The sequence below is a fragment of the Lacerta agilis genome, chromosome 4, assembly GCF_009819535.1.
Source record: "Lacerta agilis isolate rLacAgi1 chromosome 4, rLacAgi1.pri, whole genome shotgun sequence".
Lineage (NCBI taxonomy): Eukaryota > Metazoa > Chordata > Lepidosauria > Squamata > Lacertidae > Lacerta > Lacerta agilis.
In genome coordinates this window covers 560791-573740 of record NC_046315.1, presented here as the reverse complement: position 1 = coordinate 573740, position 12950 = coordinate 560791, and the positions used below count along the sequence as shown (strand labels likewise).

General features: G+C 43.2%; 2 protein-coding genes across 2 annotated transcripts; one reads left to right on the top strand and one right to left on the bottom strand.

Annotated features, from left to right (window-relative positions):
• Positions 1–547: 547 nt before the first annotated feature.
• On the top strand, positions 548–2470 carry LOC117044884 (zinc finger protein 420-like). Its single transcript, XM_033145675.1, has one exon. The coding sequence runs from the start codon at positions 640–642 to the stop codon at positions 2407–2409; it is 1770 nt and encodes a 589-aa protein (XP_033001566.1). The 5' UTR covers positions 548–639; the 3' UTR covers positions 2410–2470.
• Positions 2471–11337: 8867 nt separating this feature from the next.
• LOC117045019 (olfactory receptor 52E4-like) lies at positions 11338–12303 on the bottom strand. The gene has a single exon (XM_033145807.1). It carries the CDS (start codon positions 12301–12303, stop codon positions 11338–11340), a length of 966 nt encoding a protein of 321 aa, XP_033001698.1.
• Between the last annotated feature and the right edge of the window lie 647 nt (positions 12304–12950).

Sequence of the window (12950 nt, the reverse complement as noted above, 5' to 3'; positions counted from 1 at the left end):
GCCTCAGCAAGTTGTGCTTCCTTTTTCTAGTTATTTCGCTATAACATTTGATAGAATACAGATAATTGAACAAACTTTGTTGCATTATGTTCTTGATTAAATTATCTGTCCATTGATATATAATTTTATGAAATAACTCCAAAATAGGTTGTTTTTTGAGCCAACAAACATATGAAATAAACTATTTTTGCTTCCCCAATTTTGACCGCTACTGTATATCAAACCAAGCAACATTCAACAACCCATCAGAATCTAATAATAAATATGTTAGTTAATGACAAACAACAAAGGTAATGAACACACACCCAGCTCCCTTCACTTCTTTTTCATTGGTTCCTGAAGCTCTTTTTCTCCCTTTTTGTCTCCATTGTGTATCTGAAGAAGTTTGCATGCACACGAAAGCTCATACCAGGAACAAACTCAGTTGGTCTCTAAGGTGCTACTAGAAAGAACTTTCGATTTTGTTTTGTCTCCATTGCAGATTGTGATGAACTGGAAATCGAGAACAAGGGTGAACATGACAAAATCCCCAGAGAGGACAAGCCACGTAAAAATTTGGAGTATGGAGAGAGCTGCAGTCAGAGCTCCCGTTCCACTTCCCAACAAAGAAATCTCATTGGAGAGAAACCCTATCAGTGCATGGAATGTGGAAAGAGCTTCAGTAGGAACTCCTCTCTCACTAAGCATCAGAAAATTCATACAGGGGAGAAACCCTATCAGTGTGTGGAATGTGGAAAGAGCTTCACTGAAAACTCCAATCTCACTAAGCATCAGAGAATTCATACAGGGGAGAAACCCCATCAGTGCATGGAATGTGGAAAGAGCTTCAGTAGGAGCTCCTCTCTCACTTCCCATCAAAGAATTCATACAGGGGAGAAGCCCTATCAGTGTGTGGAATGTGGAAAGAGCTTCATTAGCAGCCATAGTCTCACTACCCATCACAGAATTCATACAGGGGAGAAACCTTATCAGTGTGTGGAATGTGGAAAGAGCTTCATTCAAGGCCAAAATCTCACTTCCCATCAAAGAATTCATACAGGCGAGAAACCCCATCAGTGCATGGAATGTGGAAAGAGCTTCAGTAGGAGCTCCTCTCTCACTTCCCATCAAAGAATTCATACAGGGGAGAAACCCTATCAGTGCCTGGAATGTGGAAAGAGCTTCAGTCATGGCTCAACTCTCACTTACCATCAGAGAATTCATACAGGAGAGAAGCCCTATCAGTGTGTGGAATGTGGAAAAAGCTTCAATGAAAACTCCGATCTCACTTACCATCAAAGAATTCATACAGGGCAGAAACCTTATCAGTGTGTGGAATGTGGAAAGAGCTTCAGTCAAGGCCAAAGTCTCACTTCCCATCAAAGAATTCATACAGGGGAGAAACCCCATCAGTGTGTGGAATGTGGAAAGAGCTTCAGTCGGAGGGACATTCTCACTTCCCATCAAAGAATTCATACAGGAGAGAAACCCTATCACTGTGTGGAATGTGGAAAGAGCTTCAGTCATGGCTCAACTCTCACTTCCCATCAGAGAATTCATACAGGGGAGAAACCGTATCAGTGTGTGGAATGTGGAAAGAGCTTCCGTCACAGCTACAATCTCACTTACCATAAAAGAATTCATACAGGGGAGAAACCTTATCAGTGCATGGAATGTGGAGAGAGCTTCAGTCATGGCTCAACTCTCACTTCCCATCGAAGAATTCATACAGGGGAGAAACCCTATCAGTGTGTGGAATGTGGAAAGAGCTTCAGTCATGGCTCAAATCTCACTTCCCATCAGAGAATTCATACAGGAGAGAAACCCTATCAGTGTGTGGAATGTGGAAAGAGCTTCACTGAAAACTCCAAACTCACTAAGCACCAGAGAATTCATACAGGGGAGAAACCTTATCAGTCTGTGGAATGTGGAAGGAGCTTCAGTATGGGCTCTGATCTCACTTCCCATCAAAGAATTCATACAGGGGAGAAACCTTATCAGTGCGTGGAATGTGGAAAGAGCTTCAGTAAGAGCCACAATCTCACTTCCCATAAAAGAATTCATACAGGGGAGAAACCTTATCAGTGCATGGAATGTGGAGAGAGCTTCAGTCATGGCTCAACTCTCACTTCCCATCGAAGAATTCATACAGGGGAGAAACCCTATCAGTGTGTGGAATGTGGAAAGAGCTTCATTAATTGCTCAAAGCTCACTTCCCATCAGAGAATTCATACAGGAGAGAAACCCTATCAGTGTGTGGAATGTGGAAAGAGCTTCACTGAAAACTCCAAACTCACTAAGCATCAGAGAATTCATACAGGGGAGAAACCTTATCAGTGCGTGGAATGTGGAAAGAGCTTCAGTAAGAGCCACAATCTCACTTCCCATCAAAGAATTCATACAAAGGTTGGAAAATCCTTCATTATATAACTTTAGGAGCCAGTCAAATACCCACCTTCTTAACCAGGCCCCCCATCAATATTTTATTCAAGTCGGCACCACTGGGTGGGGGGGGGTCTACAAATTAAATAAATATATGAATCGCCTTCCTTTGTACATGTTCCAGCTTATTAATATCCTTATTGTTATCATTTTTTGAATTTATGTCCCCTTCATCTGAGGATGTCACAATATAAACATAAAGGATTAAAGCAATAAGCATGGCTTTCTCAAAAACATGGAAAGCCAGAGAAATCTCTCCTCCCCTTTTTTGGATGGAGTTACAAACTTTTGATCGGAGAGAGCTGTGGAAATAGTGCATCTTGATTTCAGTAAGGCTTGGAGGCCAGGGACTGAGTAAGAAGAAGAAGAAGAGGAGGAGGAGTTTTCTTCTCATGAGGTGGCCAAAGTACTGGAGCCTCAACTTCAGGATCTGTCCTTCTAGTGAGCACTCAGGGCCGATTTCCTTGAGAATGGATAGGTTTGATCTTCTTGCAGTCCATGGGACTCTCAAGAGTCTCCTCCAGCACCAGGCTAGTAATACTGTCAAAAAATGAGATCAGATTGGTCTGACATGACTTATATTTCAGAAACCCATGCTGACTTTTAGTGATCACAGTGTTCCTTTCTAGGTGCTCACAGACCGTTTGCTTAATGATCTGCTCTAGAATCTTTCCTGGTATTGATGTCACTCTGATTGGGCGGTAATTGTTTGCGTCCTCTCTTTCCCCCTTTTTGAAAATAGGGACAACATTTGCCCTCCTCCAGTCTGCTGGGATTTTGCCTGTTCGCCAGGAATTCTCAAAGATTACTGCCAGTGGTTCTGAAATCACCTCTGCCAGTTCTTTTAATACTCTTGGATGTAGTTCATCTGGCCCTGGAGACTTGAATACATCTAAACTAGCCAAATATTCTTGTACTACCTCCTTACTTATTCTGGGCTGTGTTTCCCCTGCTGAATCATCTGCTCCATATTCTTCAGGTCGGGCATTGTTTTCTTTCTTGGAGAAGACTGAGGCAAAGAAGGCATTGAGGAGTTCTGCCCTTTTTCTGTCCCCTGTTCGCATTTCACCATCTTCTCCTCTAAGTGACCCCACTGTTTCCTTGTTCTTCCTTTTGCTTCGGACATACCCATAAAAGCCCTTTTTTATTGCTTTTAACCTATCTAGCAAGCCTGAGTTCATTCTGTGCTTTAGCTTTTCTGACTTTGTCTCTACACGTGCTGGCTATTTGTTTGAATTCCTCTCTGGTGATTTCCCCCTTTTTCCATTTTTTGTACATATCCCTTTTAAATCTTAACTCAGTTAAAAGTTCTATAGATAGCCACCCTGGCTTCTTTAGGCACCTTCCATGTTTGACGTGCAAACTATTTACAGTGCAGAACTCCGAAGTACATGTCCATCTCAGTCACTAGCAGAATGTGGGAGTGGCCCCTTCCGGCTCTTTCCCCAGCATAAGAACTTCGGTACCCCAAGTCTCCTCCTACCCCCTTTGCATTTCAAACTCTCCTTCTAACCCCTCTGTGCAACTGGGGTGGTGGAAATGGTGTGCCTCCCTCCTGACCAGCCGAGCGAGGTGAGCACAGGGTCTCTGTAGCATCCCCAAGCCCTGTCCTCGCCAGGCTAGCTCCTTCTCATTCCTCCCCACTGGAGGTGTGGCTGCTTTTCTCGCTGGAAGAGGTACTGCTGCTCAGTTGGTGTTGGGGATCCCTGTATCCCAACAGTCCCTCGGGTCCCCTCAGTGGGCCAGGTGGCAGTTCCCTGACAATTATTAAATAATGATTACAAATTGTTTGCATTTGTTTTGGCAAATAGATTGAAAAAAATTCTAAAAGATTTTATTCATTATGATCAATCTGGATTCCTTCCAGGCAGACAAAGATAATGTTAGAAATGTATTGAATATTATAGAATACCTGGAAGTGAGAAATGATGTTTATAGATGCAGAAAAAGCATTTGATAATGTTTCTTGGACCTTCATGAGGAAAGTGATGGAGGAAATGGGATTTGAACCAAATTTTAATAGGGGGATACAAGTCGTCTACTCAGAACAGAATGCAAAAACAATGTTTTTTTAAAAAAATAATTTTTTATTGTTTTATACTAACTTACTACAAAAAAATAATAATATACAATAACATACATTTTTCAATTTTGGCTATCATAGCCATGACTTCCCTCAGACCTTCCACATGGCTTTCAGAATTATATCTTAATATTATACTTCTTTAATCTACCATTGCTTACATTATCCTAAATCCCTTATTCACTCTAACTACCATACTTACAATAATATTTCTACACATTAACTACAAAGCTTCTTGAAGTCCTATTAGCATATTCAACTGCAAATTGTTTTCAAATAGTTCGTAAACTTTAACCAGTCTTCAATGAATTTCTGGTCCCGCTGTTCCCGGATTCTTCCCGTCATTTTGTCCAGTTCTGCATATTCCATCAATTTCACTGTCCAGTCTTCTTTTGTCGGTATTTCTTCTTGTTTCCACCTTTGTGCTAGCAAAATCCTAGCTGCAGTCACTGTGTATTGGAAAAGTTTAATGTCCTGTTTTTCAATGTCTGTACCTATAATACCTAATAAAAAGGCTTCAGGTTTCTTAACAAAATTATATTTCAACATTTTTCTCAATTCAGGATATATCATGTCCCAATATGCCCTCACCTTCTTACACTCCCACCACATATGATAAAAGGTACCGACACTTTCCTTACATTTCCAACACTTATTGTCAGACTTATACATCTTTGCTAGTTTAACTGGGGTAATATGCCATCTATACATCATTTTTAACATATTTTCTTTTATTGATGTGCATGCCGTAAATTTCATTCCTTCCTTCCAAAGTTTTTCCCAGTCTTCTAACATGATGTTATGTCCAAAGCCTTTTGCCCAATGAATCATCACCGACTTGACTTCTTCATCCTTCAAGTTCCATTCCAACAGCATCTTGTACATCTTAGCATGTACTTTAAAGTCACTATTTAATATTTCAATTTCAAATTTTGATTTAGTCTCACTAAAACCTGTCTTCTTCATGTCGCTTTTAAACATTTCATTAATTTGGTGATACTGCAACCAATTATTTACATATTCTTTCACTTCATATGGTTTTAATTTCCATTTAGTGCTGTCATTTTTAAGCAATGTCTCATATGTTGTCCAATTTCGGCTCATGTTTGCCTTTTTCAGACTAATTTTTTCAATCGGAGATAACCACCATGGTGTTTTCCTTTCCAATAGGTTTTTGTATCTGTCCCAAACTTCAGAGAGAGACTTCCGGAAAATGTGGTTTCCAAAACTCCTATGTACCTTTATCTTTTCTTGCCATAAATATGCATGCCAACCAAATCTAGTATCATGTCCCTCCAAGTCCAACAAATCTGTCTTCTTCAACACAATCCATTCCTTTAACCAACAGAGACTAGTTGCTTCATAGTACAGTTTCAAGTCCGGCAGGGAAAATCCTCCTCTTTCTTTAGTATCAGTTAGTAACTTAAATCTTATTCTAGGTTTTTTCCCCTGCCAGACAAATATTGATTTTTTTTTTTTTGGCCATTCTTTGAAGACAGCTGTCCCCTTGATTATCGGTATTGTTTGAAACAGAAATAACATTTTCGGTAGCACGCTCATTTTAACTGCTGATATTCTTCCCATTAATGAAAGCTTCATTATCTCCCACAATTCCAGGTCTCTCTCAATTTTATTCCATACTACTTCGTAGTTATCTTGATACAAATTGATATTTTTTGGTGTTATCCATATTCCTAAATATTTAATTTTTCTTGCCACGTCGATTTGTACTTGTTGCAGTTTCTGTGATTCTTCATTGTCCATATTCTTAACCAGAATCTTGGTTTTTTTCCTGTTAAGTTTAAATCCTGCGACTTGTCCGAATTCTTCCATCTCCTCCAATACTGCGTTTGCGCTTTCTATTGGTTCTTCCACTGTCAACACCAAGTCAACGGCATAGGCTTTCACTTTGTGTTGTGTCTTCCCGACTGTTATTCCTTTTATTCTTTCTGATTGCCTTATTGTCTTCAAAAGTACTTCCAGGACCGAGATGAATAATAATGGTGACAATGGACACCCTTGTCTTGTTCCCTTCGTTATTTCTATATTTTCAGTTAGCGTATTGTTTACAATTATTTTCGCTCTTTGTTGTGAATATATTGCCTTGATACTTTCACCCATATCCATTGCTTCAAAATTCTTTATCATAAATTCCCACGAAATATAATCAAAGTTCTTTTCCGCATCGACAAAAATCATTGCGACTTTCTTCTCATTCCTGACGGACAGATATTCAATAATATTTATTATGTTTCTTACATTGTCTTTCAACTGTCTGCCTGGTAGGAAGCCTGCCTGATCTTCATGAATTATTTCATTAAGAATATTCTTCATTCTATTTGCTAATATACTAGCAGAAATCTTATAGTCATTGTTCAATAACGAAATCAGCCTGTAATTCTTGATTTGAAGCAAATCTGATTCTGGTTTAGGTATCACTGAAATGTACGCATCCTTCCATGTATCTGGTATTTCCGCTTTCTCTAAGATGTTATTCATTACTTCTTTGAAGGGTTCAAGTAAGGTGTCTCTAAATTTCTTGTAATATCTTGCCGTAAATCCATCCGGTCCTGGAGCCTTGCCACTTTTCAAATTTCTTATTGCTTTAGCACCACTGTTGTTCATGCTGGTACTGGGAGTTTTGACAAGAAGGGTAAGAGAAGATAGAGAAGTGTCAGGAATAAAAGTAAAGAAAAATGAGCACAAACTGAAAGCATTTGCAGATGATTTGGTATTAACCGTGGAAGATCCAAAAATTTCTTTCCCAAAAGTAATGAACATAATACAAGAGTTTGGTCAAGTGGCAGGATTTAAATTACATAAAAGTAAAACCAAATTGTTATTAAAAAATCTGAAAGGAAAGAAATAATAGAAATGACAGGGATAGAAGTACATAAAAAGTAAAGTATTTGGGTGTATGGATAACAGCAAAAAATATAAATATTTTAAAGATAATTATAAAAAATGGCATGAAATTAAAAGAAATATGGAAATATGGAATAGGATGAATCTCTCTCTATTGGAAAGAATTGCAACTATAAAAATGAATGCACTTCCAAGGATGTTATTTCTCTTCCATACTATTCCAGTAATAATGGGGAATGCATGCTTCAAAGAATGCCAAAGAGACATCTCAAGATTTGTCTGGAATGGGAAAAGGCCAAGGATAAAAAGTAAGATATTAACAGATGCAAAAGAAAAAGGCAGATTCTCACTTCCAGACTTAAAATTATTCTACGAAGCTGCATCCCTAACATGGATCCAGGATTGGATCAAGTTAGACAGGGAGGAAAAAACAGAACTGGAAGGACATGACAATAGGTTTGGATGGCATGCTTCTCTCTGGTATGGAAAGGCAAAAATACATACAGGGTTCCATAATCGTATAATAAGATCATCGTTTAAAGTGTGGGGGAAATATAAAGACTTACTAGAACCTAAGACACCCTGGTGGTCATCACCTATAGAGGCATTGTCACTTAAAACATTGGAGAAAAAGGGAGAATGGCCAACATACAGAGACTTACTGGTAGAACAGGAGGGGAAATTAAAATTGAAAGAATATGAAGAAATAAAGGAACATCTTCAAAGTTGGTTGCACCATAGACAACTAAAGGATATTTTCAAAGAGGACAATAAGAAAGGTTTTTCATATTCGGTTTCCAAATTCCAAAAGGAAGTGATAGAAGAAAACTCAAAATTATTTAAAAGAGGCATATCTTATCCTTTTGGAGTGGGAAACTAAAGATGAAGATCAAGGGAAGTAATAGTACCACTGTATTCCGCTCTGGTCAGACCTCACCTGGAATACTGTGTCCAGTTCTGGGCACCAAAGTTCAAGAAGGATACTGACAAGCTGGAACGTGTCCAGAGGAGGGCAACCAAAATGGTCCAAGGCCTGGAAACGATGCCTTATGAGGAATGGCTTAGGGAGCTGGGTATGTTTAGCCTGGAGAAGAGAAGGTTAAGGGGTGATATGATAGCCATGTTCAAATATATCAAAGGATGTCATATAGAGGAGGGTGAAAGGTTGTTTTCTGCTGCTCCAGAGAAGCGGACACGGGGCAATGGATTCAAACTAGAAGAAAGAAGATTCCACCTAAACATTAGGAAGAACTTCCTGACAGTGAGAGCTGTTGGACAGTGGAATTTGCTGCCAAGGAGTGTGGTGGAGTCTCCTTCTTTGGAGGTCTTTAAGCGGAGGCTTGACAGCCAGTGCTGTCAAGTATCCCATTTTCCCCGGGATTCTCCCTTATTTCAAGCAGTTTCCCGCTGCTCTCCCTTATTTTTTATTTCCCTTAAATTTCCCGTTTTTAATGGAAGCAGCTCCTCCCCTGCTGGCCAGGGACTGGGTGGGAAGACCTTGCCTACTTGGAGAGAAAAGCCTCAGCCCTCAAAGCAAGTGGGAGTCGTTTCCCGCACTTACAGGGGGGTGTATTCCTCCCCCTGCATCAGCCCCTATCCGTTGCCGCCGGGCCCCTCAGCCGGCCAATAGGGTTAGCTGGCGGGCGGAGCCTGGCTGCCTTTGAGCAGCTGCTGCTTCCTGTCCTGTTTTGATGGGATCAGACAAGAAGACGATGGGGCTCCATTGTGCAGAGCACATGGCTGCCCTCCTCTTTGCTGGCTGCCCTCCTCTTTGCTCCGCTCCGAGCCCGAGGCCGCTTGCTTTTCCCGGCTGCCGACACATTCAATGCTGCTCCGCCCACTTTTGCTTCTGACATGTGACTGTCCCCAGGATGGGTGAGACTGCTGATCCCTTATTTTCAAATCCGAAACTTGACAGCTATGTTGACAGCCATCTGTCAGGAATGCTTTGATGGTGTTTCCTGCTTGGCAGGAGGTTGGACTGGGTGGCCCTTGTGGAGAAGCCAGATCTGCTGGGGGTGTCAATGCTGAGAGCCCCTTCATCCTACCCTCAGGTTGTATGTGTGAGTAAATGAAACTAGATATCATAAAGACACCACAGTCTACACTGACCTTCATTCCAAGGAAATTGGATCCTGGGTAAGTGCCTGGGAGCCCTGGAGTCTCACAGCTGAGAGACGGGGGTAGTTTGCAAATACACACAAACACACACCATCATTTGTGCCTGTGTTCCTAACACATAACCAAGTGTGAAGGGTGCATTGCATGCTTTATCAACAGCCCTGTAAATGAGGAAATGCCACCTGGTTGACTCAAAAAGAAGAAGAGGAGTTTGGATTTGATATCCCGCTTTTCACTACCCGAAGGAGTCTCAAAGCGGCTAACAGTCTCCTTTCCCTTCCTTTCCCACAACAAACACTCTGTGAGGTGAGTGGGGCTGAGAGGCTTCAGAGAAGTGTGACTAGTCCAAGGTCACCCAGCAGGTGCATGTGGAGGAGCGGAGACGCGAACCCGGTTCCCCAGATTACGAGTCTACCGCTCTTAACCACTACACCACACCGGGGCAACAAGGAAATCTTCTCCGGTGTCCCAGGAGGTCTGGGGGGCCCTTAAAGAAAGAGGAGCCATTTCTGTGCCCTGAGCCCTCAAAATGTCAGCAGACCCCCCTGCGAATCCTGCGGAGCTGAGCTCCTCCTGTCTTCTCCAGGGCCAGTTCCCATTTTCTGCGGGTGGGGGGGGGAGGCTGCCTGCTTTGCCCTGCACCAGCCCCAGGCACCAAGCTTCTTTCCCTGCCCCATATATTCCCCAGATGAACCCCAAGAGACAGTAGTTTAATATTTCCCCTGGCCCTAATCACAGTCCTCTGCAACCTGGTGCCCTCCAGGTCTTTGGGCTCCAACACTAATCAGCCCCAGCACCACCGGGAGACGGGGACGGGGACGGGGCATGGCTGATAGGATTTGTTATCCAGAGGTGTCACATTTCAGAAAGCCAAAGCATTGCAATAAATCAGTCTGAAAAGATAAGTCTTCCCCACTGTTTATTTATTGCTTCATTAAAAGCATTACTATAATGTGCATCAAAAATATTACACAAATACAGAGGGAGAATCTAAAATATTATGTCCCATTTATTCTGCATTCTTTATTGCATTCTCAAGTTTCTCTGTATAGTGATGTGTCTTTCCCAAAGTTAAGATGAAACAGACATGAAGATACAGCCTTGAATATTTGCTTTATGAACAACAGCTGCAGTTGAACATGAACACTCTTTGGAACTTCCCTTCCTGGAGAAATGAGCCTGGCTCCCTCCTTGGGGTCCAGACTTCCTTTTCCCAAAAGACTTTGGGGAAGTGACGGCTTTGCATGAAAGCGCTGGTGAAATGCTGCTTCTCTGGGAATGTTCTATATGCTTTCAACATACCAAACATTTCTGTTACCGGTAATTACATTAATATGTAATGGTTTTTAAATTATTACTCTTTTTCTAGGAGTTTAGCTGTTTCTATCTTAAGTGTAAGCCATCTTGAGTCCCTGTCACAGAGATAGGCAGGATATCAACAACAACAAGAAGAAGAAGAACAATTCTGGTGCACATTGTCAAAAGGTTATTGTTCCTCCTCCTCTCCTCCTCCAAACTGTTCTGCAGTGAATCAGGCCAGAGTCCAGCTTGCCAGGATCACAGAATGACAGAGTTATGAATCAGACCATCGACGGCCCACACTGACTGGCAGCAACAGCTCTCTGGGGTTTCTCTCCCAGCCTTAGCTGGGGCTGCCAGTGGGGACTGAAGGCGGGACCTTCCTCTGAGCTCCGTCCCTTCACCCCATTGGATCTCTTAGGATCAGGACAAAACACTCAGATTCCGTATCCAAATTCCCATCCCACAGATTATAGGAATGCCAAATAGAATCGTAGAGTGGGAAGGGACCCTGGGGGTCATCTAGTCCAACCCCCTACGAGGCAGGATTACCAGGAGACATTGGACAAAGGCTCCCTTTTGGAGAACAACAACTGCAGGATCCTCCTGCGCAGCTCCCGGGTCCGGATGCCGTAAATGACGGGGTTGAGCACCGGGGGCAAAATGACATAGAGGTTTGCAATGAGGATGTGCGCATAATGGGGGATGTTGCGTCCAAAGCGGTGGGTGAGGAAGGAGAAGAAGGCAGGAGTGTAGAAGACAAAAATCACGGCCACGTGGGAACCGCAAGTGCCCAGTGATTTGAGCCGGGCCTCTTTGGAGGGGAGCCGGAAAACAGACTGCAAGATCAGCGCATAGGACAGAATAATGAGGACCAAATCTAGCATGAGGAAGGCAATGGTGAACAGGCCGTAGATGGCATTGATCCGGATGTCGGCACAGGCCAGCTTGGCGATGCCCATGTGCTCGCAGTAGGTGTGGGCAACGATGATGTGGTCGCTGCAAAAGGGCAGGCGGAGAGTCAACAGGGTAATGGGCAGCACCAGCATGGAGGGTCTCAGAGCCACGCCAGCGCACATCCAGGCGATCCGTGGCTTGGTCAGGATGGTGGTGTACCTCAAGGGGTCACAGATGGCCACGTACCTGTCAAAGGCCATGGCTAGCAGCACGACAGACTCCATCCCCGTGAAGGTGTGGATGAAGAACATCTGGGCGAGGCAGGAGCCGAAGCTCATCTCCCCAAGGCCAAACCAGAAGATGGCCAGCATCTTGGGCAGGGTGGAGGTGGAGAGGCCCAGGTCGATGGTCGATAGGAAAGAGAGGAAGTAGAACATGGGCTGGTGGAGACTGGCTTCCGTTTTGATGATGAAGAGGATGGTACAGTTGCCCAGGAGAGCGATGATGTAGCCAAGGCAGAAGGGGATGGAGATCCAGGAGTGGAGAGCTTCCAGCCCCGGGACCCCCAGCAAGATGCACATGGGGGAATGAAAGTGGGTGGCATTAGACAGTGGCATTCTCCTCCTGGACCTGGCCAGAGTGCAGGTCACTTAACCCCTGCCAAGAAACAAGAAACAGGCTAGCAGGTAGAACCATTTGGACCCGAGTAGAGATGCCTGAAGATGGCCATGGTGACCTGTGATGGCAGCCAAGAGACCCGTCTCACATTCAGGAGTCAAGAGGGACGAGGAGGAAGCTAGAGCCAACACTGCAGTTCTAACCCCCCCCCCTTGCAGGGGATTGGACTAGATGACCCCAGGATACCATCCAACTCTATAGTTCTGATTCTATGATTATTGCATACATGAAAAGGGTTACAGGTCCAGGTGTGTAAAATTTCTAGGTCTCAGCTTTTGCACTTAAACACCAGTTGCCTTGGAAACCAGTCTTCCGTGAGGGGCTATTGGCATCCCTTCCCACATCCCCCCCCCCCCGGCTTGTCAAAACACCCTAGCAAAACACCCTGAGTCCTTCTAGGGTCAGATAAGGCCGGCATTCAGAGCAGGAGGAAGGCATGAGAGCTGCAGAAGGCAGGCACACAGGAATCAGGAATCAAACATTCACTGGTACATTCTCTCTCTCTCTCTCTCTCTCTCTCTCTAAAAAAAAAAGGTTAAATGCACTTAGCATTGGAACAGTTAGAACAAAGTCTGTATCGGGAATC